Source organism: Sander lucioperca, chromosome 6 (assembly GCF_008315115.2).
Source record: "Sander lucioperca isolate FBNREF2018 chromosome 6, SLUC_FBN_1.2, whole genome shotgun sequence".
Lineage (NCBI taxonomy): Eukaryota > Metazoa > Chordata > Actinopteri > Perciformes > Percidae > Sander > Sander lucioperca.
In genome coordinates, this window is record NC_050178.1 from 34,542,827 (window position 1) to 34,568,719 (window position 25,893).

The following is a 25,893-nucleotide window of genomic DNA, read 5'->3' on the forward strand; positions in this document are numbered from 1 at the left end:
TTGCTTATTTAGTTAATGCTGAATATGAAGACAGGCCGTCCAAATCCTGCCCACTCCTTCCTGCACCCTTCAGTTTCAATAGCATACATTTTCCCATGGAAATGATACAAAACACCGTTGGAATCCATTGAAGCAAGCTGTGAAACGGACTGTATTTTGTTAATACAGGGCAATGCAGCTGTTAAAAATAAACTCTTTGGCCTTACTAATTGTAGGCTATGTAAGCTTACTTTAACTAATAAGGGTGTTAATAATTAACCATTTAACTGTTAAAGTGACTGGACTAAGCTGAACTGAACCGTTAACTGACAATACGTAGTTTGACCGATTTAATACCATCAGTTGAACAGTTAAAAACAATATTATTTTAAAAAATTACAGGAAGTTTGTTGTATGGTCACACGGACACACAAGCGGTTGCAGGAAAGTGGTCGCATGTTAGGGCGGCTTAATTAGGGAAAAAAATCCTAATCACGATTGTTTTGTGATTATTGAAAATCCATATTGAATCATTGGAATATTTAACACGATTACTCATTGACTCCATTTGAGTTATTGCATGAACTTAAAAAACCGTGAAAAGACATTTAAAACAGTTTAAGAAATTGACAGTGAAAACACCTTGAACTGTGAAAAGAGTTTATTTGCAAAACGCATGCAAATATAGTTTTTCTTGATTACATTGTTTTTGTGATCGTAATTGCAATTAAAATTTGATTAAATGCACTGCCCTGCTGCATGTGTCCATGACAATGCATGCAACACAGCTGGGGCTCAGTTGTTTGCTTGTTGGTTAACAGTCTTTTCTACCCGCTGCAGTTTTAACTAATCATCTAGAAAAATAGGAATATTGGTTGAGTTTAGGAAAAACAAAACAAAAAAATGTTTTGGACATTCCTTTTGCTCGCTGGAAGCACCATTTGTACTTGTCTCTACATGAGGCCCATATCTGACACAATACTATTCAAAGTACCAAGCTTTCTCTCGATCACCAGATGGATGGTGAGGTTTTGAACTTTGTCACAAGCCAATGCATCAATCAATCGAAGATCAATCATAGCAACAACAAAAAACAAGTCAATCTCAAGCATTCATTTTTTTATGCTGCATGGGCCAGCTGTTGCATGACCATCAGTGTCGAAGGTGAGATTTCCAGATATTTCTGCTGCTGGAACTTTAAGTTATCAGTGTACATTGAGTCTTGTGTGTTTTGTCGAGTCAGCATAGCTGCTGAGAGGAGCATGGCTATCAGAGTTACGTCCTGTGGCGAGCTGCACCCTGGAGACTAATTACAGCAGGATAGCAGATGCAAATGTTATGACCCACCCTTTTACCTATGGCTGATAAGAACGCACACTATCGGAGAATATTATAGTGACTCACTGAATGGGATGCAATAGAGAACACAATGAGTTCTCTTTATTTCTTGGATCCTGGATTCGCTCTCAGATACAGTTTTCGCTCTGCTGTTAGACGTTCCAACACATATTTTGCACGCCATGAGCCCACCTTAAGCAAACTGAGCAGATTTTCATTACGTCGTTTCAGAAAAGACAAGTGGAATTGGCCAGCTCCTAACCTTATTAAATCCATCATTATGAATATCATCTAATGAGCGTAAGTCACTTGTGGTCTTTGTAAAACACAGTCCTATTTCTGCAAACCTAATCTAAAAGGATGTGCTGGCAAATGCGTTTAAGTAATTAGACCTGATTAATTGAGCCGGAGTTAATTGACAGTCTAAATGAGTTGAGCTAGGAGACACCAATCAGGTGGGTTGCCTTAAACGTTTCTGGTACTAATGAGTCATGTCAGGTTAATATTTGGCTATTTGATTTGAAAATCGGAATTTGCTAATTTGTATGCAGGATACTCTTTTGATTGCATCGCAGTGGAATGTGTGAGCTAACAATGTCCCACCCACTCTGTGCTCAAGTGTCGCTCTCATCCCATTATTAAAGGACAATAGAAAACCTTTTGGAAAAGACCACATGCAGAATGTGTTTGAGCTGCTTAATTCACTCTCTTCTCTGACCTCTCTCTCTCTCTCTCTCTCTCTCTCTCTCTCTCTCTCTCTCTCTCTCTCTCTCTCTCTCTCAGGAGTGTTTAGCTCAACAAATCCCCATCTCTAGCACCCCTCTAATGATACTAATTGTCAGTGTAATTATATATTGATCTGTACTGTGTGTACGGGTGGTGTGTTGCATACATCATTATCAGGAGTAATCAGAGAATGTGGGGCAGGGGTTGTACCTGTATTGCGCATGCTAATAGTCTCGGTGTGTTTGTTTATTTTACTTTTTTTTTTTTTTTTTTTTTGAATGCCCATATATGCTTCCAGCTTTATGGTTTGATTCCCATGTAAATGAGCCGAATGTATGCACCACGCAGCCAGTAGAGGTCTACTTTTCATAATCATCTACCAGTCATACATGAGGTTTTTCGGTTTTGTGTGTTGAAGCGAACACCTGCTCTTTTCACCTGCTCTTTTCCACCAACACCCTGGTTCCTATATGGTGTTCCTGTATAGATACATTACATTTCGATGCTATATATATATATATATATATATATATAGCATGATTAGCATATATTAGGGCCGGGACTTTAACGCGTTAATTAAGATTAATTACGCAAAAAATAAATAACATAATTTTAACCACACTTATTTTTGCACCGCGGAACGTTTTTCAATGAATGAGTTTCGACGGACCGATTATACTGGAGCACCAACTAGCGTTCTTGACTTCCGACAACAACAAACCACAGTGAACATGAACGAAGAAGCTGACGAGACCGCTTTGCTTGGCCCCGTGGATGGGAAATTTTGTTTTAAAAAACGAAAGGATGGAAGCGTCGACAAGAGCATGGTTGTGTGCAAGCTATGCAACAAGGAATTTGCGTATCACCGCAGCACATCGAGCCTCAAATATCACCTCAACGCAAAACACATAGGAGTTAGCGTGGACGTTAGCCCGACTCCGAGTAAAGTTACAAGGACCCACACCCAACCCACACTCCACCAGATGACTGGTTTCAGGACCAGGGTAACTAATATTTATATGCAATTAAAATGCGATTAATTTCGATTAATTAATTACAAAGCCTCTAATTAATTAGATAAATTTTTTTAATCGAGTCCCGGCCCTAATATATATATATATATATATATATCTCACTGTAATGACATTGGTGTTTTATTGATATGAATAGTTATGCAAAATTATATGGTTTGAATAAACAATACAAAATACTAATGTAAATGCAAGCCAACACTTTTCATTTCACTTCACTGCTTCAAAGCATCACTGCTTTGTGCCAATAAACAGCAATCCCCAAGAGAACACTGTACATCACATGCACTGAAAATACAGCATATGGATGTAAAAACAAGCACAAATCAACTCACAGACACACTTGCACACGTCTAAAACAACCTCTGTGTTTATGATAACAAGACGTAAAAGTCTCATAAGGCTCATCACAGACGTCACTGGCTCCATGGACACAAAGCCATGGACACAGAGTGTGTTTGATGGTTGTGTCTCGAAGGTGTTGGACAAAATGCATGATGAATTAAAAACATCTTGAGGGAAAAGTACAGTGTTTCTACAGGCTGATGATTTAAAACTCAAGACTAGAGGGGTTTGACGAAAAGAAATGTATTTTTGTCCAAACTATTTACAATTCATGAATTGTTTCCTTCCAAGATGCTGTAGCTGTTTTCTAGAATATGTTATTGGATCCTGAACTGATCAATAATTTAGAAAAAGAGATGACTGCACCAATTCCATATTCATGGGTTGCAGGGCATGTTGAGTGCACTCCAGGCAGACAGAGAAACCTCAAGGAGTTGGCACCTATTCAGAGAGCTGCTTCCAAAATCTGTCACCACATGTTTAGACCACAATCCAACTGAATGTTAGAAACAGAGGAGGAAAACTATATAGTGTATGGAGTATGTACAGGAAGAACTACACCCGTAAATGCATGCAAAGAAGCATACAGTCTGTTGGAAATAAACCGATGCCAATATAAGCTGACATAAAGAGGGCTGAGATCAAAAGATCGTCAGTTCAAAGTTCCACACCAGCTGGGAAATGTGGGTGGGGAAAGTGAATGAGTAACACACTTCTTCCCTCCATCCTCAACGACAACAGGTGCCCTTAGGCAAAGTACTTAACCTCCGAATGTTCAGACAGAAATGCTCAGTGACCAGCAGTGGAAGAGTGGTTCAGCGGATTTAAAGGTTTCACACAGCAAAAGATATTTTAGGAAACTCAAATGGTTCCTTGTTACTGTAACGAGATGGTGCCTCTCAAGGGGTTTATCCTCCAATTAAATTTTGAAATAAAATTGAATTTTAATTAAGCAGCAGTTAAAAAGTATAGGCTATAATGTGTTGTGTAATGTGTTAGTGTTACCCAAATGTAAGTTCAAGTGTGTGTGTGTGTGTGTGTGTGTATATATATATATATATATATATATATATATATATATATATATATACAGTGCTGCTCATAAGTATTCATACCCATGCTAAAGTTGACTAAAAAAAGGAATAAAAAAAGTAATCTTTTGGAAATTGATCTTAATGCCTTAATTAAAAAAATGAGGAAAAATCCGACCTTTTAAGGACACCAATTTTCTTTGTGAATGAATAATGTATTGTAAATAAATAAATGTTCTTCCTTAAAATACAGGGGCCATAATTATACATACCCCTATGTTAAATTCCATTCCCAATCACATACCCTTCACCATACCTAGAGATTGGCATGGTTTTATCTCAGTTAGCCTAATAGCTAACTGAGATAAGATCCATATCAATGCAAATCAAACCAGCTATTAGGCTAACTGAAATAAAACCATGCCAATCTCTAGGTATGGTGAAGGGTATGTGATGATGTGGGGCTACTTTAATTCCAAAGGCCAGGGGAACTTTATCAGGATGCATAGTATCCTGGATCCATGAAATAACTGGCCTTTAAAAATAAAAATCTGCCTTCCTCTATGGGAATTTAACATATGGGTATGTATAATTATGGCCCCTGTATTTTAAGGAAGAACATTTATTTTTTTACAATACATTATTAATTCACAAAAAAAATTGGTGTCCTTAAATGGTCGGATTTTTCCTCATTTTTTTAATTAAGGCATTAAGATCAATTTCCAAAAGATGATTTTTTTATTCCTCTTTTTAGTCAACTTGACCATGGGTATGAATACTTATGAGCAGCACTTTTATATATTTCCCGCCTTACTTATTAGGGGTGGGAATCAGCAGGGGCCTCACGATACGATATTATCACGATACTTATGTCACGATGCGATATTATTGCGATTTTAAACATATTGCAATATTCTGCGATATATTGCAATTTATTACCTTTTTTCCAACTTTAAATTTTTCCCAATTTCAAATGATGTCCCCAAAAGGAAACTTTGTCAACATCTGTTTTATCTAAAAAGATATATTTCTCTGTTTGTTTATCTCACTTCAATTTTATTGCTGCAAAATGGGATTGTCAAGCAGACAGACTGACCAAAACATATCTAATAATAGATCGATACTTGGCGTCTGTGTATCGATACAGTATTGCCACAGAAAATATCGCAATACTATGCTCTATGGATTTTTTCCCCCACCCCTAATACTTATGTGTGGTGTGTTTGTAATATCTTTATGGCAGTCTGTGGTTGTTGCCTGTTTTCCAACAGTCACTGAGCCCGGTAGTGCTGTATATTGAAGACACACACACACACACACACACACACACACACACACACACACACACACACACACACACACACACACACACACACACACGCGCGCACACGCACACACACACAAACTCTGCAGCACTTCATGTGTGTGTATATTCTTCTTTAAGACACTTCAGCAATGTCTCCATGAGTTCAAGGCTCCAGCTGAGCTTTCTGATAATTTTTGAGCTCCACTCTTCCAGAATCCCTAACTCTGCTTGGAGCAAGCCACAATCACACACACATACACACACACACACACACACACACACACACACACACACACACCAGGTAAAAGGCAACTGCATCTGTCAATATACTCTTAGTACTGTGTGTGTGTGTATCTGTGTGGGAACACTGTGAAAACCTTCATCATTTGATATGAAAATAAGGTGGAAAGCTACAGAGGAACAGCTCCTGTTGGTGCCACATCATTTTCGTTTCCTGCTGTCCACACGTCTCTCCTGTTCACACACACACACACACACACACACACACACACACACACACACACACACACGTTATGTTTAAGACTGTAAGAAATGGGTGTTTGTCTGTTGGCTTGACAAGGAGACAGCCTATGACTAGTGAGAAGAGCGGCGACACACACACATGCATGCCCGAGCGAACACAGGCAACCACACTCAAATGAATTGCAGGCTTGTCTCTAAACCATGCTGTCAGCATTAATACCAGCCACTTCTGTCCCTCTCTCTTATGTCCTCTCCACTCCTTTCCAGCTCTTCATCATACAAAAACATATTTTTTTGTGTCTTCCTTTCTGCACAAACAAGTTTTTATGGAGAAACATAGCGCCTGTTAATGCAACGAGCTGCCCAATGAATTCACGTTGCCAAATGAACTAGTGTTTTTGTGTTTGCCGTACATGTTTTCCTTTCACCTTAATAGCCATAATTCACAGCAGTGTGGTCAAACAACAACACCAAGCTCCTGTACATAAGCCCCTATTATATTCTGCTGTTTCCATATGTTTTTCTGAATGTAGGTTACTATTGACAAATTCCACTTGAGGTCGGCATGCTATGTGCCCAGACATATTTTCTTGACATAATACGTTAAAGAAATAGCAATCATAGGGGAATGATTATTCAACCATTTCCTCTAGCGCGGGCCAACCAGCACACATCTGTAAATAGTCAGTGTTATTGTGGGCTGTGTTGTGTGGACACGCGTGTTTGGTGCCATATGAATGACTACATTTCATCGTTTTGCAGTGTGAAGTGGCTGAAGCAGCTCTGCCCAGGGTAAACCACCACAGTTGTGGCTGTTGTGGCTGCAACATTTGACTAGGTGTTTCTAGAGACCACTGTGTGTGTGTGTGTGTGTGTGTGTGTGTGTGTGTGTGTAATCCTCATATATTGTATCAGCAGTATCTAGGCTACACATTTCTCTGTGACCATGACTATCAGCTGACCGCTCACATGTACTGTATATACACACACTGTTAGTACAATGCTTCACTCTCAGCCTGGATATGAACCCTTTCAAAACTCCCATTAAAGACACACACAGTTTAGGGAGATTCTTTCAGTCTGGGTATGCAGCAGAGCTTAAATTATTTGTTGATTAATCGACCAGTTGATTGGCAGAATATTAATTGGCAACTATTTTGATCATCAATTACCGTTTTAAAAAAAAATTAAGAAGTTCACTGGTTACAACTTCTCACAAGTGAATATTTTAGTTTTTCTTGGTCTCAATTGCTGATCAACTGAAAAGATTTGGGTTTTGGACAGTTTTGAGATGTCACCTTGGGCTTTGAGAACTTGTGGTGTGCATTTTTTGCTTTATTTGCTTCATTTATTTGCTACATTTTATAGCCAAAGCAATTGATTTTTTGATTGATCAATAATGAAAATAAGCATTGGTTGCAACCCTCATATGCAATGTACAAATGTACAATCATGTTTTAAATAAAAACCTGCTTCTTTGTGAAATAATAGATTCAAAGTGATTAGATTAGCGGTAGGGAAAAAAGCATCATTAGCTTGTGTTTTTAGTTTTTACACACTCATACCCTTTTTTTGGGAGGGGATCTTAAAGTGCTCATAATATCTTCATTTTCAGGTTCATAATTGTATTTAGAGGTTATATCAGAATAGGCTTACATGGTTTAATTTTCAAAAAACACCATATTTTTGTTGTACTGCACATTGCTGCAGCTCCTCTTTTCACCCTGTGTGTTGAGCTCTCTGTTTTAGCTACAGAGTGAGGCATCTCACTTCTATTCCATCTTTGTTGGGAGTCGCACATGCACAGTAGCTAGGTAAGGACAACTAGCCAATCAGAAGCAGAGTATGTGGGTGTGCCACGCAAGCAGCTAGGTGAGCATTATAACGTGTTACAAAGTGACACACGTTCGTCACGGAAGTAAAGGCTGGACTACCATAGAGCTGTTTGGAGCAGTTTGTGAACATTGTTTTCTGTTGGAGATGGTAAGTCCCTTTGAGGTGGACTTTGGGCTTTTTCACTTTGTAAACCTATAACATGAAACAACAAACACACAAAAGAGAGATATATGTAACACAATAAAGGAAAAGGGGGAAAAAAGCCAAAAAGCATAATATGAGCACTTTAAGAAGAAAAGACCAAGTACCAGTAAACTGCAAATCCACAACTTCCATTCAGTGCCACATGCACCCCTTGAAAATCTAAACGAGAAACCTCCTCTGCATTTGTAAGACCCTGCTGCCAAAGTCAGTGGAAGGTTGTTGGCTTAACTCTTTCATCCCTGACGGAGTTCGGCGTCTTTGAAAACAATGCAGAACATTAAATACGTTCTCCAGGCAATAACCCTGCAGAGACCACAGGGGCAATATTCTTTCCATACTAAATATCAGCTCCAATTCACATGGGGATCTTTTAGTGCCTTAAATTGCGGAACCAACATTAGAATGTATCCTCCATTAAAATGCTTTCCAACCTCAAGGGAAATGCCGTTTATTCCATGCTGATCCATGCTGTTTAAACCTTCTAGACCTACAGGAATGCTATAGCACCTTTACCCTCCAGTGCCCTAGAGAGACTTCTATCAGCTACTTGTGTGTGTGTGTGTGTGTGTGTGTGTTTGTGTGTGTGTGTGTGCGTGCATGCATTGTGTGTGTAGTGGTGTTTTTTTTAACCCTTATGGACTCTTGGGGCTGCTATATACAGTATTTCCGATAGTGAGTCTCTTCCATAGAAGATGGATTAACCCGTTTAACTTGTTTTCCTTAGGCTCTGACGGCATTGGATTGCTTGTGTGTATGTGGGGGGAGGGGGGTTGACTCTAGTCCAGATTGATGGATTTCTTTCCCATGACTATATGGTTTAAAATTGTTGCCCCCAGTTGTATTTCATATTAAGACGACAGGAATTGTTTTGTTGCTTGTAGCCAAATCTGTGTGTACAAGCAGAAAATAACGGGGAGGCTTTGGTTGAATGTGTGACTTGGGGGGTGTGGGTATGTGTGGGTGTGGGTGTGGGTGTGTGCGCGTAGATTTACAGGTCCTCACATGTGTTTTTGTCGGTGTGTGTTGTGGTGTCAGTTGCCTTTTGTTCAGTGGAAATAAATTGCCCCCAAGCGATTAGTTGTTACAAAAAAAGATGTTTCAGGTAATGGCTGTGTGTGTTCCTGTCACACACACACACACACACACACACACACACACACACACACATAGAGGCTTCAAATAAAAATGTCTTATTTTCTTTGCTTTTACCATGTCACATCACTGTGCAAAGGAACAAAAAAGGAGAGCAAGAGAGAGCAAGCTCTTTGTTGACTCCATTTAATAGTCCTTCCACCCTGTACACACACTCTACACTCTTTGGAGAACATAATGCAGGTCAAAGAGGTGTGCTCAGGACAGAAGAAAGAGTAGCAACTAAGTGAGAGATGGAGGCAGAGGTGGACTTGCCGAGGAGGGATGGATGAAGAGGGAGATGCAAAGCGATTAGGCGAGAAGGGATGGATGGACGCAGGTAGAAAAGGACAGGGAGGGGATATTGATGTTTGCTTAGTTACTGTATCAGCTGAAAGGAGATGGAGAAAAAGAGTGAGAAAGTAGAAAAAGGGAGAATAACGGGTTATTGACATGTGCTGAGCTGTAGGCATTTAGGCAGATGGGGAGGGAGGGAGAGTGAGGGAGAGGAGTGTTATCTTTTCTCCTGTGTGGATCAATCAGATGATGTAGTGATAAGACTGTGGATTACTCCGCCATTTACACACTCTGAGAGAGAGAGAGAGAGAGAGAGAGAGATGGAGAGATAGAGAGAGACTCACATGCGTTTGTTGGCTCTGGTTGACACACTGACGCCCATTGAGTTTTACACTTTAGCAGTCAGTCAGCAACCTCGCGTCTGACACACACACACGCACACACATGCCTGCACTCTTGCACTCACACACATTTGGTCTCTGTCAAAAACAGTTTTGCCACAGCAGCATCCAATAAGTACTTTTTTTATTATTAACACACAACGTTGTTTATTATCAAACATTGGGCTAGCAGCTATTACTTTCATTTTCTGTCATTGAAACAATTATTTTCAAGAAGTTGATAAAGCGTCAGAAATGTCCATCACAATTTCCCGGAGCCCAACAATGATGAATTTACAATGAAATAAAACATAGAAAAATGTGGAATTTTCACATTTGAGAACCTGGAAAAAGTTAATATTTAGCACGTGGGTGATTCTTAAACAATCAGTTATCAAATTAATTGTCAATTTCTGTCTGTACAAAATGTGTCGGTTTAACAAACCATTCATTGTCTGTGGCACTTTAACCCTAATTCATTGGCAACTGATTATGCTCTGTGTTTGTGAGTGGTGAGTGGTTAAGGCATCATATGGGTCAGCGGATTGCCTGGGGCGATGGGCCCCTCGTGACACTGGAATGCTCCAGATATTGTCACATGGTCACCAGCATTACCGCCATGTCACCGCCGTGACTGAAAATGCTGAAGGTTTTGCACGGTGGGATTCTGTTCTGGGAGAAAGAAGGGTGTGTTTATGAATGGCTTATGTTTGAATAGGCTGCTTAACATGTAAGATAATCAAGTAAAAGCGTGGAAGTTAGATGATGCACCTATAGCCCTGTCTGTATTCCCGCTGTGATATGGAAACAAGTGTGAAGTATCAAGTGGACTCTTAGATGGCTCTGCTGGTTTATTTATATGAGTAGCTTCCTTGGAAATGACTGGGCTAAGGCGCTTGATGTCTTATGCCGCGTTCTATTTACCTCGCAACTCGTTTTTTACGAGGTCAAAGTCGTAAACACGCCCCCTGGCCTCGTATTTACGAGCTCGGAACTCGTACAACCTCGCAGTAGCCCGAGTTCAAAATCCAACATGGCTGCCCCCTGTATCAACAGTTGTGAAAGCTGCAGTAACATAAAGTTATAAGCATTTATGTCTTATTTGTGTCTCACTAAATCAGTCGTTCACACAGGCATGTTCAACTTCTATCTGTGGTCATGTTGTTACGCTGTTTGCATGCACAAAAAACGGCGTAATGCGTTGTTATCAACTGGTATTGCTAACAATAGCTAACCGGGCTAGAGCTAATGAAAACAATGAAAATCCAACTTTTAAATAGAACGCATTCAACTCGGGTATGACGTCATTCCCAGTTGCGGCTTCCGATTTCCGAGGTAAATAAAACGCGGCATTAGGTTTGATCCGGACCTTTGTTATATTTCTTTCCCTGCTCTCTCCCAGTACTTCTTCTCTCTATACTTTGAACTGTTTAACAAAAATACGTGCTTCAAAATGCAAAAAAGGACATTATTTGAAGTGTACACTGTGAATGTACAGAATCAGAAAAGTACACAAGATATAATTCATACTTACCAAGATGGCGCCGCAGAATGGCGACACGGTGTGTTGGAGCGCTCTGTCTCCTCTGCTCTTCTCCCTGTACACCAACAGCTGCACCTCCAGTCACCAGTCCGTCAAGCTTCTGAAGTTTGCGGACGACACCTCCCTCATTGGACTCATCTCTGATGGAGACGAGTCCGCCTACAGGTGGGAGGCTGACCACCTGGTGACCTGGTGCAAGCAAAACAATCTAGAGCTCAATGCTCTAAAGACAGTGGAGATGGTTGTGGACTCCAGAAAGAACCCAGCCTCACCTGCCCCCATCACCCTCTGTGGCTCCACAATTGACACTGTGGAGTCTTTCCGCTTCCTGGGAACTACCATCTCCCAGGACCTCAAGTGGGAGCTGAACATCAGCTCCCTCGTCAAGAAAGCACAACAGAGGATGTACTTCCTGCGGCAGCTGAAGAAATTCAACCTGCCAAAGACAATGATGGTGCACTTTTACACAGCCATCATTGAGTCCATCCTCACATCGTCCATCACCATCTGGTACACTGCTGCCACTGCCAAGGACAAGGGCAGGCTGCAGCGTGTCATTCGGTCAGCTGAGAAGGTGATTGGCTGCAATCTGCCGCCGCTCCAGGACCTATACGCCACCAGGACTCTGAAGCGTGCTGGAAAGATTGTGGCTGACCCCTCCCACCCCGGACACAAGCTCTTTGAGCCACTCCCCTCTGGCAGGAGGATGAGGTCCATCAGGACCAAAACCTCACGCCACATAAACAGTTTTTTCCCCTCCGCCACTAGCCTTCTAAACAAGGCTCGGAATCCATCCTGACTCTCTCCACACCCCACCTCTGGCTCCTCATGCCACTGTACCTACTCTGCTGTAGCGTCCCTTTTCACTACTGTTTAACTCATTTTACTATTTATTTAAATTTATTTTATCGTTATTAATACGTACTGTGTGTATATGTTTGTACTTATATTGTTTATATCTTTTTATCCTTCTTATATTTGTATATTTGTATGTGTGACATGCTCCAACAACACCATGACAAATTCCTCGTATGTGCAACGTACTTGGCAATAAAGCCCTTTCTGATTCTGATTCTGATTCTATAACATTTAAATACACAATTGACACACCAAATCTAATTGACCCAACCCATAGAGAGCGTCTCGAACTACTTAAATTTGTCTTTTTTTCTTATTAGGATACAAAATGAATACTATAAAAAATAACATTCTCAGAATCAGAATTGAATTTTGAAAAATGTTATTCTTCCGTCAACTCTTGTCTGATTGTTGTCTTTTTTTCCTTCCTCCAGCCCCTGCAGATAGACGATAACTTCTGCGGCCAGGACTTCAACCAGCCTCTGGGGGGAACCAGCACCATCGAGGGCACGCCCCTCTTCATCGACAAAGATGATGGCATGACCTCGGTGGCGGCATACGACTACCGTGGCAACACCGTGGCTTTTGTTGGCACGCGGAATGGCAAACTGAAGAAGGTAGGAATGATATGATTTTTAATTTTGCCTTTTTAATGCATTTTATCATATAAATTGAATAAGCCAGTGGTGGTTATTGTTCACTTAATGAACTGTATGCTTGCAGCTTAATCGTTGTTCATTTACACGAAGCACTCTGCAGGCACTTTTTACACTAAGATTAAATACAATCAACTCCATTTTTCTCGCTATCGGCTATTTTCAACAGGGCATTCAAGTGCCTGTTTAAAACCTGTTCGTTTAACAAGCAATTTAAAGCAAGTCTGTGGCTACTCCCTCATCGATTGTCATGTTAGTCACGTCACACATAAAATGTTACTGCTATATCCCAATGCCACGTACCGCCTCGCCTCTAATTTTAAGAGCTTGCCTTCAATCAATCCAACAGCTATGACTGGTGAATGGCTTTTCTGTTCTGGTCAGCTGTGTAGTATGGATTAATTCAGGTGGCTAGATGTACGGTAGGACAGAGAGATAGAGCGGTGATGGATGGATGGATGGACTTTTCAACTTTCTGTGTTCTGGTACAGTCTGACTTTCAGATGAACTCTGCTTGATCTAACTTTGTATATATATAACTTAGTAGAGCAGTTAAGCAGTGAATTTCTTAATGGTTTTTGTTGTCTTCTTTAGATATATTTCCACACTAGCTGTTTGGGATTTGTGTCAACATCAGACACACATTTTGACCACACTGATGCATCTGTTTTACCCTATTGTGTTTAAGATATTCTTGGTTGACATGGCTATTGTATGTTAGATGTACGCTCTAACAATGTGCCATAACTAAGATTCTGTCGATGTAACATGCATGTATGCAGCCTGGGTATTCGTTCGTCATGTCTTTGCGTGCGTGCGTGCGTGCGTGCGTGCGTGTGTGTGTGTGTGTATCCAGTCTATGGACGATGGAGCTCTTGGGGTAAATGGTACCTCATTAGAATTCACCCTGTTTTCCGCCCGCACTGCTCAAGACCTGTCATCCATTCAATATTATGAATGTATAATCAGCCTGTGTGTTTGTGTGCTTTTAATGCGTGCTTGTGTATGCACGCCGTGTTTGTGTGTTTGTCGCTCACAGTACGCATAATAATGTGTACGCTTGTGATGGCATGGATTTGTTTGTGTGTATGTGTTGCAATGTGGCGCGAGAGACAACAAACAATACAGTGTTGACTAAGATTCAGCGCTGTGCATTTGTCAAAGTGACACCCATTCACTTAGCTTGGCAGTAGTCCCTTTATTTATTTAGCTATCGTCTTTTCTTCTCTGCTGGTGTGCACTCTGGTTCAGGTGTGTGTGTGTGTGTGTGTGTGTGTGTGTGTGTGTGAGATCTCTTGGGAAAGCAATGCTACAGCAGGTTGTTAAGGTTTGTTGTTTAGGTGTGTGTGTGTGTGTGTGTGTGTGTGTGTGTGTGTGTAACAACGGAGCCAAAGAGCCTGCAGTTCTTTTGGCTGCCTTCTGTTTTAGACAGGAAAAAAACCCCAAACAACAAGAAATCTGGTCTTGGAAAATATTCAATTTGCATAGAAGTAACAATATCTAAAACCTGACATACGAGCACATGCACGCACGCTAGTGGTGTGAATCTTCACTGATCTTCTGATTCAATTACGATTATCATGTCTTTGATTCGATATCTCGATGCGTCAAAAACATTTTTCTATTAAAGCCATATAGGATATTTAATTCATAGCTTTTCAAGCTTCAAAAACAAAACATTCTGCAGTGCTCTAATACTAAATAAATTGGATACATAAAACTACAGCACTGAGCACATGGCACTTCCTGAATGTGCAAAACATACCAGAATATGTAAACAGAAAGGTTGTTAGGCCTACATTAAATTGTAAACAGAAATAATCGATTATGGCCCGGCCGATTATCGATGCAGCATCGTCCATGTCCACGATTTGATGCATCGATTATTTGATTAATTTCAACACCTCTATCGCACGCACACACACACAGAGACTCACAGAGAATCATAGCAGTGCTAGAAAAAAATAACAGTAAGGCAGGAAGAGAAAAAAGGCATGTGTCCTCTTCTACTCTTGTGTTTTTGCGGGTCATTGTTTCCATAAGTATTTTTTTACGTGTGTTTATTATCTTATCAGTAAAATAAGGTGTTTGAGTCATCACGATCTGTTTTTTTGCATGAGTGTGTTTTTAGCGTTTGATGCTTTTGTGGGAGTGCGTGCAGACCATAATGCCACGCTGGAGCGTGTTCCTGTTCCTACACTTTCCTCTGGAGAGCACTAGCATTGAATGCTGTTTATATAGCCATGCCTGAGGGTGAGGAAGGAAGAGAGGGGTAGAAACAGGGAGAATATTTGTAGGATGGATGACTGTGCTTAAAGGATTGTTTCTGTCTTACTTTGAGAGTAAGAAAGGGGAAGGATTGACAGAATTTGAAAAAGCCAAAGCACTGTATTTGCAGGTACAAAAATAATGGGAAAACGTTAATGATCATGGCTATATAGATAAAAAATAAACAACCTTAACAACATTATTTTACCTGAAGCATCTCTCCATTTGTAATTTGGCTGGACATGAAGTGCTTTAATATCGTGTCTTATCTACACTCAGTCTATTTTTAACCGAATCTAGTGCTCAAGGTTGTCCAGAGCAACAAGACGGTGGCACAAACAACATGTTTAATGCACTAATGAAGTCCCTCTGTGCTCTGCACACGCACACACACACACACACACACACACACACACACACACACACACACACACACACACACACACACACACACACACACACACACACACACACACACACGGGCACTTTAACTAATGAGTCCTGGTTTGATGGGACGATAGGAGAGATACAGGAAGAGGAAGGGAGATAGATAGATAGGAAGATGGAGCAGATAGAGAGAAGAGCAAGAGGAGGCGGAGGAAAGAAGGAAGTGATGAAGAGAGGTGATGTCCACTGGTGTGATTAACTAATTCCAGCGGTCACCTGAGTGCCGCTGCGGTCAAGGACACAGTGGTGGACCGGCCATCCACTGCACTTTAATATTTAGGATTAAAAGCCGCTATTCCCTTTTGACGGTTTCATTTTTTTCTGTCTGCTTGGCTTGGCCTGTCATTGGTCACTGTGTGAGCCTGTTCATCTGTTAGCATGCTAGCTTTACATGCTGTATCATATCTCACTTTCTCCTTTTTATGTCATCCCATTTAAAGAAACACCATAACTAAGCTGCATCTGTCTCTGTTGTAAAGCAGTGAGCAGATGGACCTTCAAGTGATTCTTTCGGGCCACTTCTGCACTTTTAAGGGACTGTTGAGCATCGACAATGAAAGGGCATTCACCATGACCCACACACACTTGCACACATATACACAATCTCAATAGGTGGCCCGAGGACACCAGACAAAAGAGAGGATCCTAGTCAATAATCCAATACCTATTGTATATGCTTGTTTTGAAACTGCACACACATTTACACACAAACGCACGTTAGGATTCCTCAGCTGCGCCCTCCATCAGGGGGCCGAATCGAGCCATCTGCTGTGTGTATGTGGCCGGTGGGCCAGGTGGTAGGAGCCTCCAATGCCCGCTGTGTGCCCATTGTGGCCGTGCCAGGCTCAGGTGGGTGCACTGGGAAGTTGCTGCCATCCGTCTGATTGGGGCATCAATGAAGCAATCTCAAGGTTTCTTACAACAGCAGGAACAGCAGGAACAGTCAGTTCTAACATAAGACTTTAATGACTAGTGTAACAACAACAAAACACACTGGAAAAGTAAGACTATTGTTCAAATATACATTTTTAAATTTATATTTGAACAATAGTCTTACTTTTGATTGATGAACTTTTAAGTTCATCAATGCAGAATTAAAGTCCTTCAAACTGTGATTCTTTTAAACTGAGTGCAGCAGAGTGCCTGTTGGTTAGTGTGAAAGTCTAACAACTAAAAGATATGGTGGCCTCTGCACCAGCAAAAGTGTTCCCATAAACTAATTAGCATTGGTTCTGTTAAGGTGTCCTCGAGCAAGAACATGAACCCCTATCAGCCCTGTCATCAGCCAAGCAGCGTCAATCTAAACATGAACAGTGATAGGTGGGATTTGATATGTAATAGCTGCTACATGCCGTAGGCCTCTTTAAGGCACAGTTGGTTTTTATGAAAGATGGTTCTTGACATCTGATACTGTGAGTTTGGTCGCTAGTTTTATTTGATAAAAACTATTGTAAAGATAGGCAAGATAAAAAATAATAACAATCTAAAACATATAATTAAATACTTGCAGCAGTAGTTGACCGGTAAATCTGTTTTTGTGTCATCTTTTACATCCACTGTGTTTTTATAGTAACTACACTGGTCACATCACGGGGCATTTTAGGGGTTAATAACAAGTGACAGTTTGTCGTTTCTAAGTGTATATTACTGTGTGGAGTCACTGATGTATTCCACTGGGACTGCCGGTGTCACCATCAGGAGAACATGTCATGGCCTAATTGACTGATGATTGTTATTCTACTGGTGCATAATGCTGCCCTGTCAAACTCCCCTGTGTGTGTGTGTGTGTGTGTGTGTACGTTTTTGTGGTTTGCATTCAAATGTCTGTGTCCACCTCCCAGCCTTTATAGGCAGGACCTGCACCCAAAAAGGAACAAATAAACACACTGTGGAAACACCAATAATATTTGACCAGGGGGAGGGATGAAGAAAAAAAAACATGTCTGTGTGTTAACTCTTTCTGTCACTCTCAGTATGTGTGTTATCTTTCTGCTCGATATGATTTTAAACTGAAAATCCTAGCTGGAAAATATGCTATAGTGACTTTGTTCCTGTGTGTGAGTGTGTGTATGTAGTTTGTGTCATCATTTGGCTCAGCCTGCCGTGCCATGAGTTGTATGGCCCGGGCAGCAGCACAGAGGCTGGCTTTGTGCAGGCGTTTGGTAGCACTCGGTCATTAGTTCACACAACTGCATGCGGTCTCACACACACACACACACACACACACACACACACACACACACACACACGCACACACACACGCACACACGCAGAACGGATGAGAAAGAGACTGGGGAAATGGAGATGCAGAGAATGATGAAAGGGATCAGATACGGCAGAGTGAATAGAATGTAAGACCAGGCGTCCAAGACAAAACAGATAATTTACACTTTGCATTTTACACTGAGTTTTTCCACTTAATTTAGTTCTTTCCCGGAGCACCATCAGTCATCCAATCTTATCAGGATGTTCCCAAATTAACAGCAAAATGTGTAATTTTCTGCGGCGGTTAGGTTTCTCTTCTGACAGCACAGCTTTTAAATTACGTTTTCAGGTTACATACAGCCCCGTTAAGCCACAATGTGAGTGTGACAAGCCAAGCATATATGGTATATTTTTTCCTATCTCAACACAAGTGCCCTTTCTTACCATTCAACCTTGCATGAAATCAACTTAATCAAATGAACTAGCCGGCCAGCTAGCTTCCCGATCTGTGCAAGGTTTTGAGAACGAGTGTGCCTTCGTATGTTTGTGTCCTGCTGAAGAATGGATATCAATTATCTCTCGTCATTGCCAGCTTGAGTCTTTTCCCCATCTGCTGGCAGGTCCACTTGTGTGGCTAACTCAACCGAACAAAGCACACAACATCTCCCTGTGGACTCTCACACAGACACACACATTTATACACAAAGACACACTCAAGCCTTGGAGGGCGTCATTGCAGAATTGCACACAGTAAATATAAAATGCAGGTGTGACTTCAGGCCTCAGGTGCAACCACCTTTGCTTTTATCAGTTTAGGAGTAGCAGCGAAATAGATTGTTGGATATTATACGTTTAAAAAAATGTCTAAAAGGCATCCATAACTCATTCTAACTCAAATAGCCACTGTAAAACTACAGTTATGAATAAGTAAAAGGAGTCATCCATTCCTTCTTCACGTCGCCTCTCTGCTTCTGTTCTCTCTCTCATTTTCTCTATTTCATCTGCTCCTTACATATTCTCTTTCGGCTCTGTCTGTCTATCTCCTTCTGTGATCAAATATTCCTCTCCCTGATAATACTTGAGCGTTGTGTTCGTTGAGAGGAAATGTAGTGAGCGCTATTTTTCTCTAATCGTTTTCTCTCATTAAAGAGAAGGGCAGAGTGCACACACAGTAGATAGTACAGTACAGACATCTAAATGTACATACATGTTAGAAGTTTGCATGTAAAAGTACATGCACAACCTTGCATAGACACATACTTTCACATCTTACAAAATGTGTTGTAGCCCTTAGGTTGGGTAGACCGTAATGAGGGATCTTCTTAAAAGATTGAATGCCACCCAATCTCTCTCTCTCACACACACACACACACACACACACACACACACACACACACACACACACACACACACACACACACACACACACACACGCAGTCTCATTAAACCAGTGTCCCTAACTGCACACTTTTATCCTACAAGAGCCTCATTTGCCATAGTGATACATATTTCCTACCTGACTACCAAGCACTGGTGACATTAAGGGACACTATGAATTACTGCAAGTTGATTGTACTCAAATGCAAATCTTAACAAATGTCTCTTAAACTCAGCGCCAACTATTACTGCAAAATGTTCAAAGCTAATCACTTTTAAAGCGCAGGATAAGTTACAGTGTGCTCCTTTGTTAGCTAATACTATTGATAAAAACAGTTCAGCCCTTGATAATCTCAGTGCGCTAATGCACTTTAGCCCATCCAACGGCGTGTGACTGCACTGCATGGCACTCATTCACTACCTTGGCGCTCCCATCCTAATTCACTACCAGGGGTTAATGAGGCAAAGTAAAGAATAGAGGAGAGAGGTAAAGAAAGCAGTGAGAAAAGGAGACAAAAGGAAAAGAGAGAGCGAGGGAGATGAATAATAAATGTACCATGCTAGAATCCATTTTTAAGGGAAGATTAGCAGAGTCTGGATGCAAGCTGGGATGCTCACATGATCCAAGTGAGGACAAGGCCAGCCTGTTTCTAGGTTATCTCCATTAGACATCTTGGGATAGAACATCAAAGAATCCCTGCTTTTCTTGCAATGTTACATTTGTTTAACTTTTTTAGTATTTCTGTACATTTTACTCTCACATGTCAAGTGTTATAATTCCATATTGAGAAATATAAGGGAAGGTTTTGGTCAGATTGGCAGCAAATTGTCATTGGTGGTGAGATGGAGCATGATTTGTGCTTGTAGAGAGGGAAGTTGTGGGTAGAGGATTTAGTGTCCTGGCATATCTCTGTCCATACCAACATATTCAGCCAACAGCACACCTGGTGGATGGCGCAGTGCCAAGGCTCCATGGACACACTCACTTCTGGCAACACACACACACACACACACACACACACACACACACACACACACACACACACACACACGGTGACACCAGAAGGGATGTTGTATCTCGAGCTAACAAGCCAAAATAAGCACACTCATGCAGGTCTATACAAACTTGGACACACAGTGGGGCACATTGGAGTGGTGGCACAGTGTCCAGAGGGTTATGCATGACTGGCACAGCGGGCATAGATTACCTTTGGCACACAGTGGCTGTATCTACATACAGGCACACACACGCTCACACAACGTCTTGCACGCTCATTTCCTTGCAATTAAGCCCAGCAGCTCACATTATATGCCTTGGCTTAGAAAGGACTGTCTTTAAATGACTGTACAGCTCTCCACAAGCCCTTAACAACCACACTTGGAAGCTACATAACCCTTTAGCCATAAAGTGGCAGGAATGATCAACTGTTTACAGAGAGATACACTTGCATGGAAGTCAGACATGTAATGGAACAAGACACAGCACTTTGATGGTTCCCTTAAATCTCTGTAAATAACAGGATGTGAGAAGCTTCTTCATCTTCATTATACCAAATGATGAGTGTAAATGAGTGTAAATATGTGAGTTACTATCAAATTAGCTAATCTACTGTGAAGAATGCAGACAGCACTAGACACACATGCACACTCTCTTATGGGAAGCGACTGTAGCGGGCTTATCAGATTACCCATTGCCAAGCTAATAGATTCTTAATAGATTGTTTTTGATTAGTTCCTCTGGTTTAGTGATGTTAAAATGATTAACTTTTGTGAGTATACAATCAAATACACATTTGTGTTCACCTGCATACATTTGCATATAGGGTTTTATTAGTTAACAGATAATGCGATTACTGGAATAATTTTTTGTTTGTTGTTACCAATGTGTCGTCACATGGCTATCATGTGCTTTGGAAGCATTTCAGGGCCACGATGTTTGAACGCTGGGCATAGAGTTCACTCTCTCTCTTCCTCATACACACACCCTTGAGATACACACACACACACACACACACACACACACACACACACACACACACACACACACACACACAAACACACAAACAACTCCAAATGCAAAAGCTCCCTGTTTTCATCCTTCTCGCACAGCATGGTGGCGTCTCCCGCCGTCTTAACTAATTACCCCCCCACCCTGTGTCCCCCAGAGGGAAAAGCCTCAGCCTGGAGCCTTTTCACAATGTTAGCTGGCTCGGTAACTTGTCCTCAGCCTGCCTGTCTTTAGCCTGCTCGCCTCCTGACCACTGCTAGCCATATTGCACTGACCCTGTGGCTAATCCTGTTAGCATAAGAGTTGGTGATAGCCAAGCGGAAAGCCAATCCCCCATGCTGGTCTAATAACCTCTGGCTAATCTTTAGCGTAACAGTTGGCTAAAAGGAACACACTTCAGTTTCCTTGGCTCGTTTGTTATTAGTTCATTGTGTGCAGGGCAGCAAGTCCACTCTAATTATTCAGTTGAGATTTCATTTAGTGCTAATTAAGAGGAACAACTTGTTCCAGCAATGGCTTAGGTTCTTGTTTTTAGCATTAGTGGAGCTAGCATAGAAACAGCTAATGGCTCCATTATTGGTGCAGCTGACCTTGTGGCTTTACCATTTCCATCTGCTAAGCCCTTAAAAATTAAGAATTAGGCATTTGTGTGAGTGTTGCTCACGTTCTCTCTGAGGGTTATTTCTTTTTCATCGCCTCTCTCTTTTCTATTTCCCTGCATTCCTCCTCTCCCCATCCAGAGTGTCTGAGAGAAAGAGAGAGCTCATCGTCTCTTCTTCATGGTAAAATATTTATCCATCCTTTCCTTTGGTTCAAATGTTTCATACTGATGGAGTCTTTAATTAGTCATGTATGCATCTATCTCTCTTCTCGCTGTCTGTCTCTTGTTCCCCCTTCAGTTTTAGTCTCTTTCACCCAGCCCCTCTGTTTTTCTCTCTCTTTGATTTACTCAAACCATTGCTACTCTCTTTCTGCTCCTCTCTTTCCTCCATGGAATTTGTCATTAGCTAGCTGACTGACGGAGCTGATTGCACCTATTCCCAAGGCTAGCATTTGTTTGTGCGTCTTCTTTATTTCCCTCCCTCCTCCAGTCCTCTCTTTTACTCCTTCCCTCCTTCGCTCCCCACCCACTCTCTCCCAACTCAGTCTTTCTCTTTCTCCTCCCTTCCTATTCTCACTTCACCTGGCTACTTTACACCCCTCCTTTCTCCACACCATCTCTTTGCGTTGCTGAATTAGCAAACCAAGGTAAACAGACACAGACCCTCCCCACAGTCTCTTCCATACCTTCTCTATAACCTTAATTGCACAGTGCCATTCTAAATTGGCTAACACCAATTAAGCCCTCACTATTATATTTAATTGGTCATTTAGCTTGGCTACTGTTTGAATGAAGCATCTCCCTGGAAATGGTTCAGTTGGCCTCCGACAGCACATGTGGCCATTTCAGAGACAGGTTCCTCCTCCCTGTGGGTTTTACAATGTTCTGGCCAGCTACTGACACTGCCAAGATGGAGGTGTGTGTGTGTCTGTGTGTGTGGGTGTGTGTGTGTGGGAGGAGGAGTAACAAATGGTGTGGGGGGGAAGATATTCTCCCCTGTCTCCCCTCCCCTATCTGTCACCTCTCCCTCCAACCATCCTCATACCCCTCTCCTTCTCCGCTCATCCGTCCATGTGTTGCTGGTGGATTAGGCTAATTGAAGCACTGCAAACAGGGTCCCCAGAGAGAGGCTGCACACACACACACACACACACACACACACACACACACACATTTACACTCAAACACTCATTAACGGATGCAAGTACACAGATGCACACCATAGGAAAAACGGGCAGGAAACATGAGAACTCTGCATGAACTGCAGCAGTTTTTACATGTGCAGTAACTAAGGACACTATACATTACAGTGATGGTCATTATATGGTCCTGTTAAAGCATCATGTAAATACTTTATGGGCTGCTTTCTTGTATTGTACACCAACTAAAATCCTCTTCAGTGGATTTCAATGGATTGTTGTAGAGATTGAATTTGTCATTAGTGAAGAAGTCAATGTAGCTTAAGTCCCAACCCCACCCCACTGTTTGATGCTAACCCTGCATCTTCAGCCTGTGTTCGCTCCAAGCTTCAGCCTTAGGACTCCCAGCTGTGTCATCATCCATAAGAGCCTTGTGCTGCCTATTTATGGGTCACTGGCAGGGAACTAGTGGCCCAGAAACAACACCAGACTGTCTTACTTAAACCTTGGGGTTTTTGTGTGTTTACGAATGTGTGCGCGCATGATCTGAGAGAATGCGGTTGATACGGTTTCTTTCGGTTTCTTTGAATGTGAAACACATAATCGTCCCAGACACAAAAAAGAAATGGGCAGAATAGATGAAAGGAATAACAGAGGATGGGCGGAACCCCTTCATCCTGTCATAGAGAAAGACAGGAAGAGAGGAAACTCTGTGTCACTTGGTAGGAATTCCTTCCGGATGTTTCTGCTTTCAGGATATTGGATGTGTGTCTGGAAAAGTGCCTGCTTCCAGGGAAACCTATTGGATTACTGATAACCTTGGAATGGATAGGGCCAGCACAGAGGGTGTGTATAAGAGAGAGAGAGGGGGAGAATGCGATGAGTGCATGGGCTTCTTCCTCAGTTGGCTTCCCTCTTCTTTTCCCTTTTGATTTCTGTTCTTTCTCTCACTCAATTGTCCCTCTATTGTATTTCCTTGTAGTTAAATCAGTGACAGGTCTGACATTAAATATGAGTGTACCTTTGGCTTTCATTGTTGCCCCTAAATTGTATTTGTCCTCCTGTGTCGTTGTGGAGGTATGGCTTTCAACTGCACCGATGCCCCTGTGAGAGACCCGTTTTATTACTCTGCAGAAGATATCAGAGGGTTTTGAGCACACAACAATAAACACAGTCACACCCGAGCACACACAAGCACACACCCAATAATAAGGCTCCAATAACATAGGGGTCTTTACTCCAAGTTGTCTCCAAATCCCCCAGTGGTGGGCCTGCTCCTCGGTTGCCATGGCAACAGTAGTCAGGGCAGCCACGTCTGGCGATAGTGAGGAAGAGGAAGGAAGAGAGAGAGAGTCACAGGGAGCATTGATGTTTGTGGTGCAGGCAGGGGATTGGAACACAGTCACAACATTGAAACTGGGTTGCTGCAACATTGCTGAACGTTAGAGCTCCATACAGCAGGAGCACAGTGCAGGGAAGGCAGTTTGAACTGGGATTGGAAATAAGTGGGCTCGTAGGTCATGTTTACCCCTGTGTGTGTGTGTGTGTGTGTGTGTGTGTGTGTGTGTGTGTGTGTGTCTGTGTGGAGCGAAAGAGCAGGAGACAGAAATGTGAGGAAGAGCGAGATTAAAACTGCAGAGACAGCACACTCGCTCATTAACTCCGTCGACTTGTTCATTCTTTCTTCATGTTTGTGCGCTCAGATGAGCTCTGTGTTTGTGAGGACATGCTCAACCATGCACAACACAGTGGCTGCAAACAGGATTCAGTCTACACTGTCTATTGCTTTGATATAACATTTGATTACAACTGCACTATAGAATTTTGACTTAAATACGTGAATGTTCCTAGTAAAAACATAATAAAAAGTGGGAATTATGTAATATTTGACAATATTTACTTATTTACTTATATTTACTAGCTGTCTTCACATTTCTTGACTCTAAAGCAATACAGCAGTGGGTTAATGATAGTCAGCTGACAAACCATTACCATTGCTAGAAAAATGTGAAAAGAATTACGGTAATGGTGTTGCAGGGGGAATCTTTTTTCTCCTCTCCATATATACAGTACGGAATAGTGCCGCAGACACCGGATGCACGACAAACAGGCAGTTAGTGTCAGGACTCCGATGGAAAATCCATAGTTTCATTACGGGCCCAGTGGTATGAATGTGACCGGGAGGCGACCAAAGCTCTATCATGGGCCCTACGGGAGCCAAAATGGCTGCATTTAGTGATGCGATGGAGTGAAGAGGAGGCAAGAGGGTCAAGGCTGCCGCTGGGAAAGAAGTGTGTTAGAGAGAGGGCGAGAAGCAGCCAGATAAAGTTCATGTGCAGTAACTGGCCTAGCTGCAATTGTACCCTACTCACCTTCTTTCTGAGACTTTTGCCACGCTGTCTGTGTCAGTGTGTCACGGACCTCACAATAGGATTTGACATCAGTGCTGTGGGTCACAACATAATGCCATTTATTACACATATCCTTGACAGAATTTCCTAGTGAGGTTATGTAACCTACACAGTGCTTCCTATACTAGACAATTTCGATTGCAGTAGTGCCGATTGCGGTTTGCTGTAGTCCTTTCAAATACCCTATAATATACTGAACATTCACAGCTCTTTGTGAACTGTAGTCAGTCACACTATTAATGTCATGCTACTGCAGTGATTTGTCTTGAATATAATGCTGACTGTATACTCGC

The 25,893-nt window shown here is 41.8% G+C and overlaps 1 protein-coding gene across 5 annotated transcripts in view; it reads left to right on the forward strand.

The window, feature by feature from the left end:
• Nucleotides 1-25,893, forward strand: part of LOC116034163 (plexin-A1) — a 218,965-nt gene that overhangs the window by 51,295 nt on the left and 141,777 nt on the right. For all 5 annotated transcript variants that reach the window (XM_031276740.2, XM_031276718.2, XM_031276723.2 and 2 more), the window contains one exon: nt 12,923-13,105. In XM_031276740.2, the coding sequence (XP_031132600.1) occupies nt 12,923-13,105 (183 nt within the window). The remainder of the gene's footprint in view (nt 1-12,922; nt 13,106-25,893) is intronic.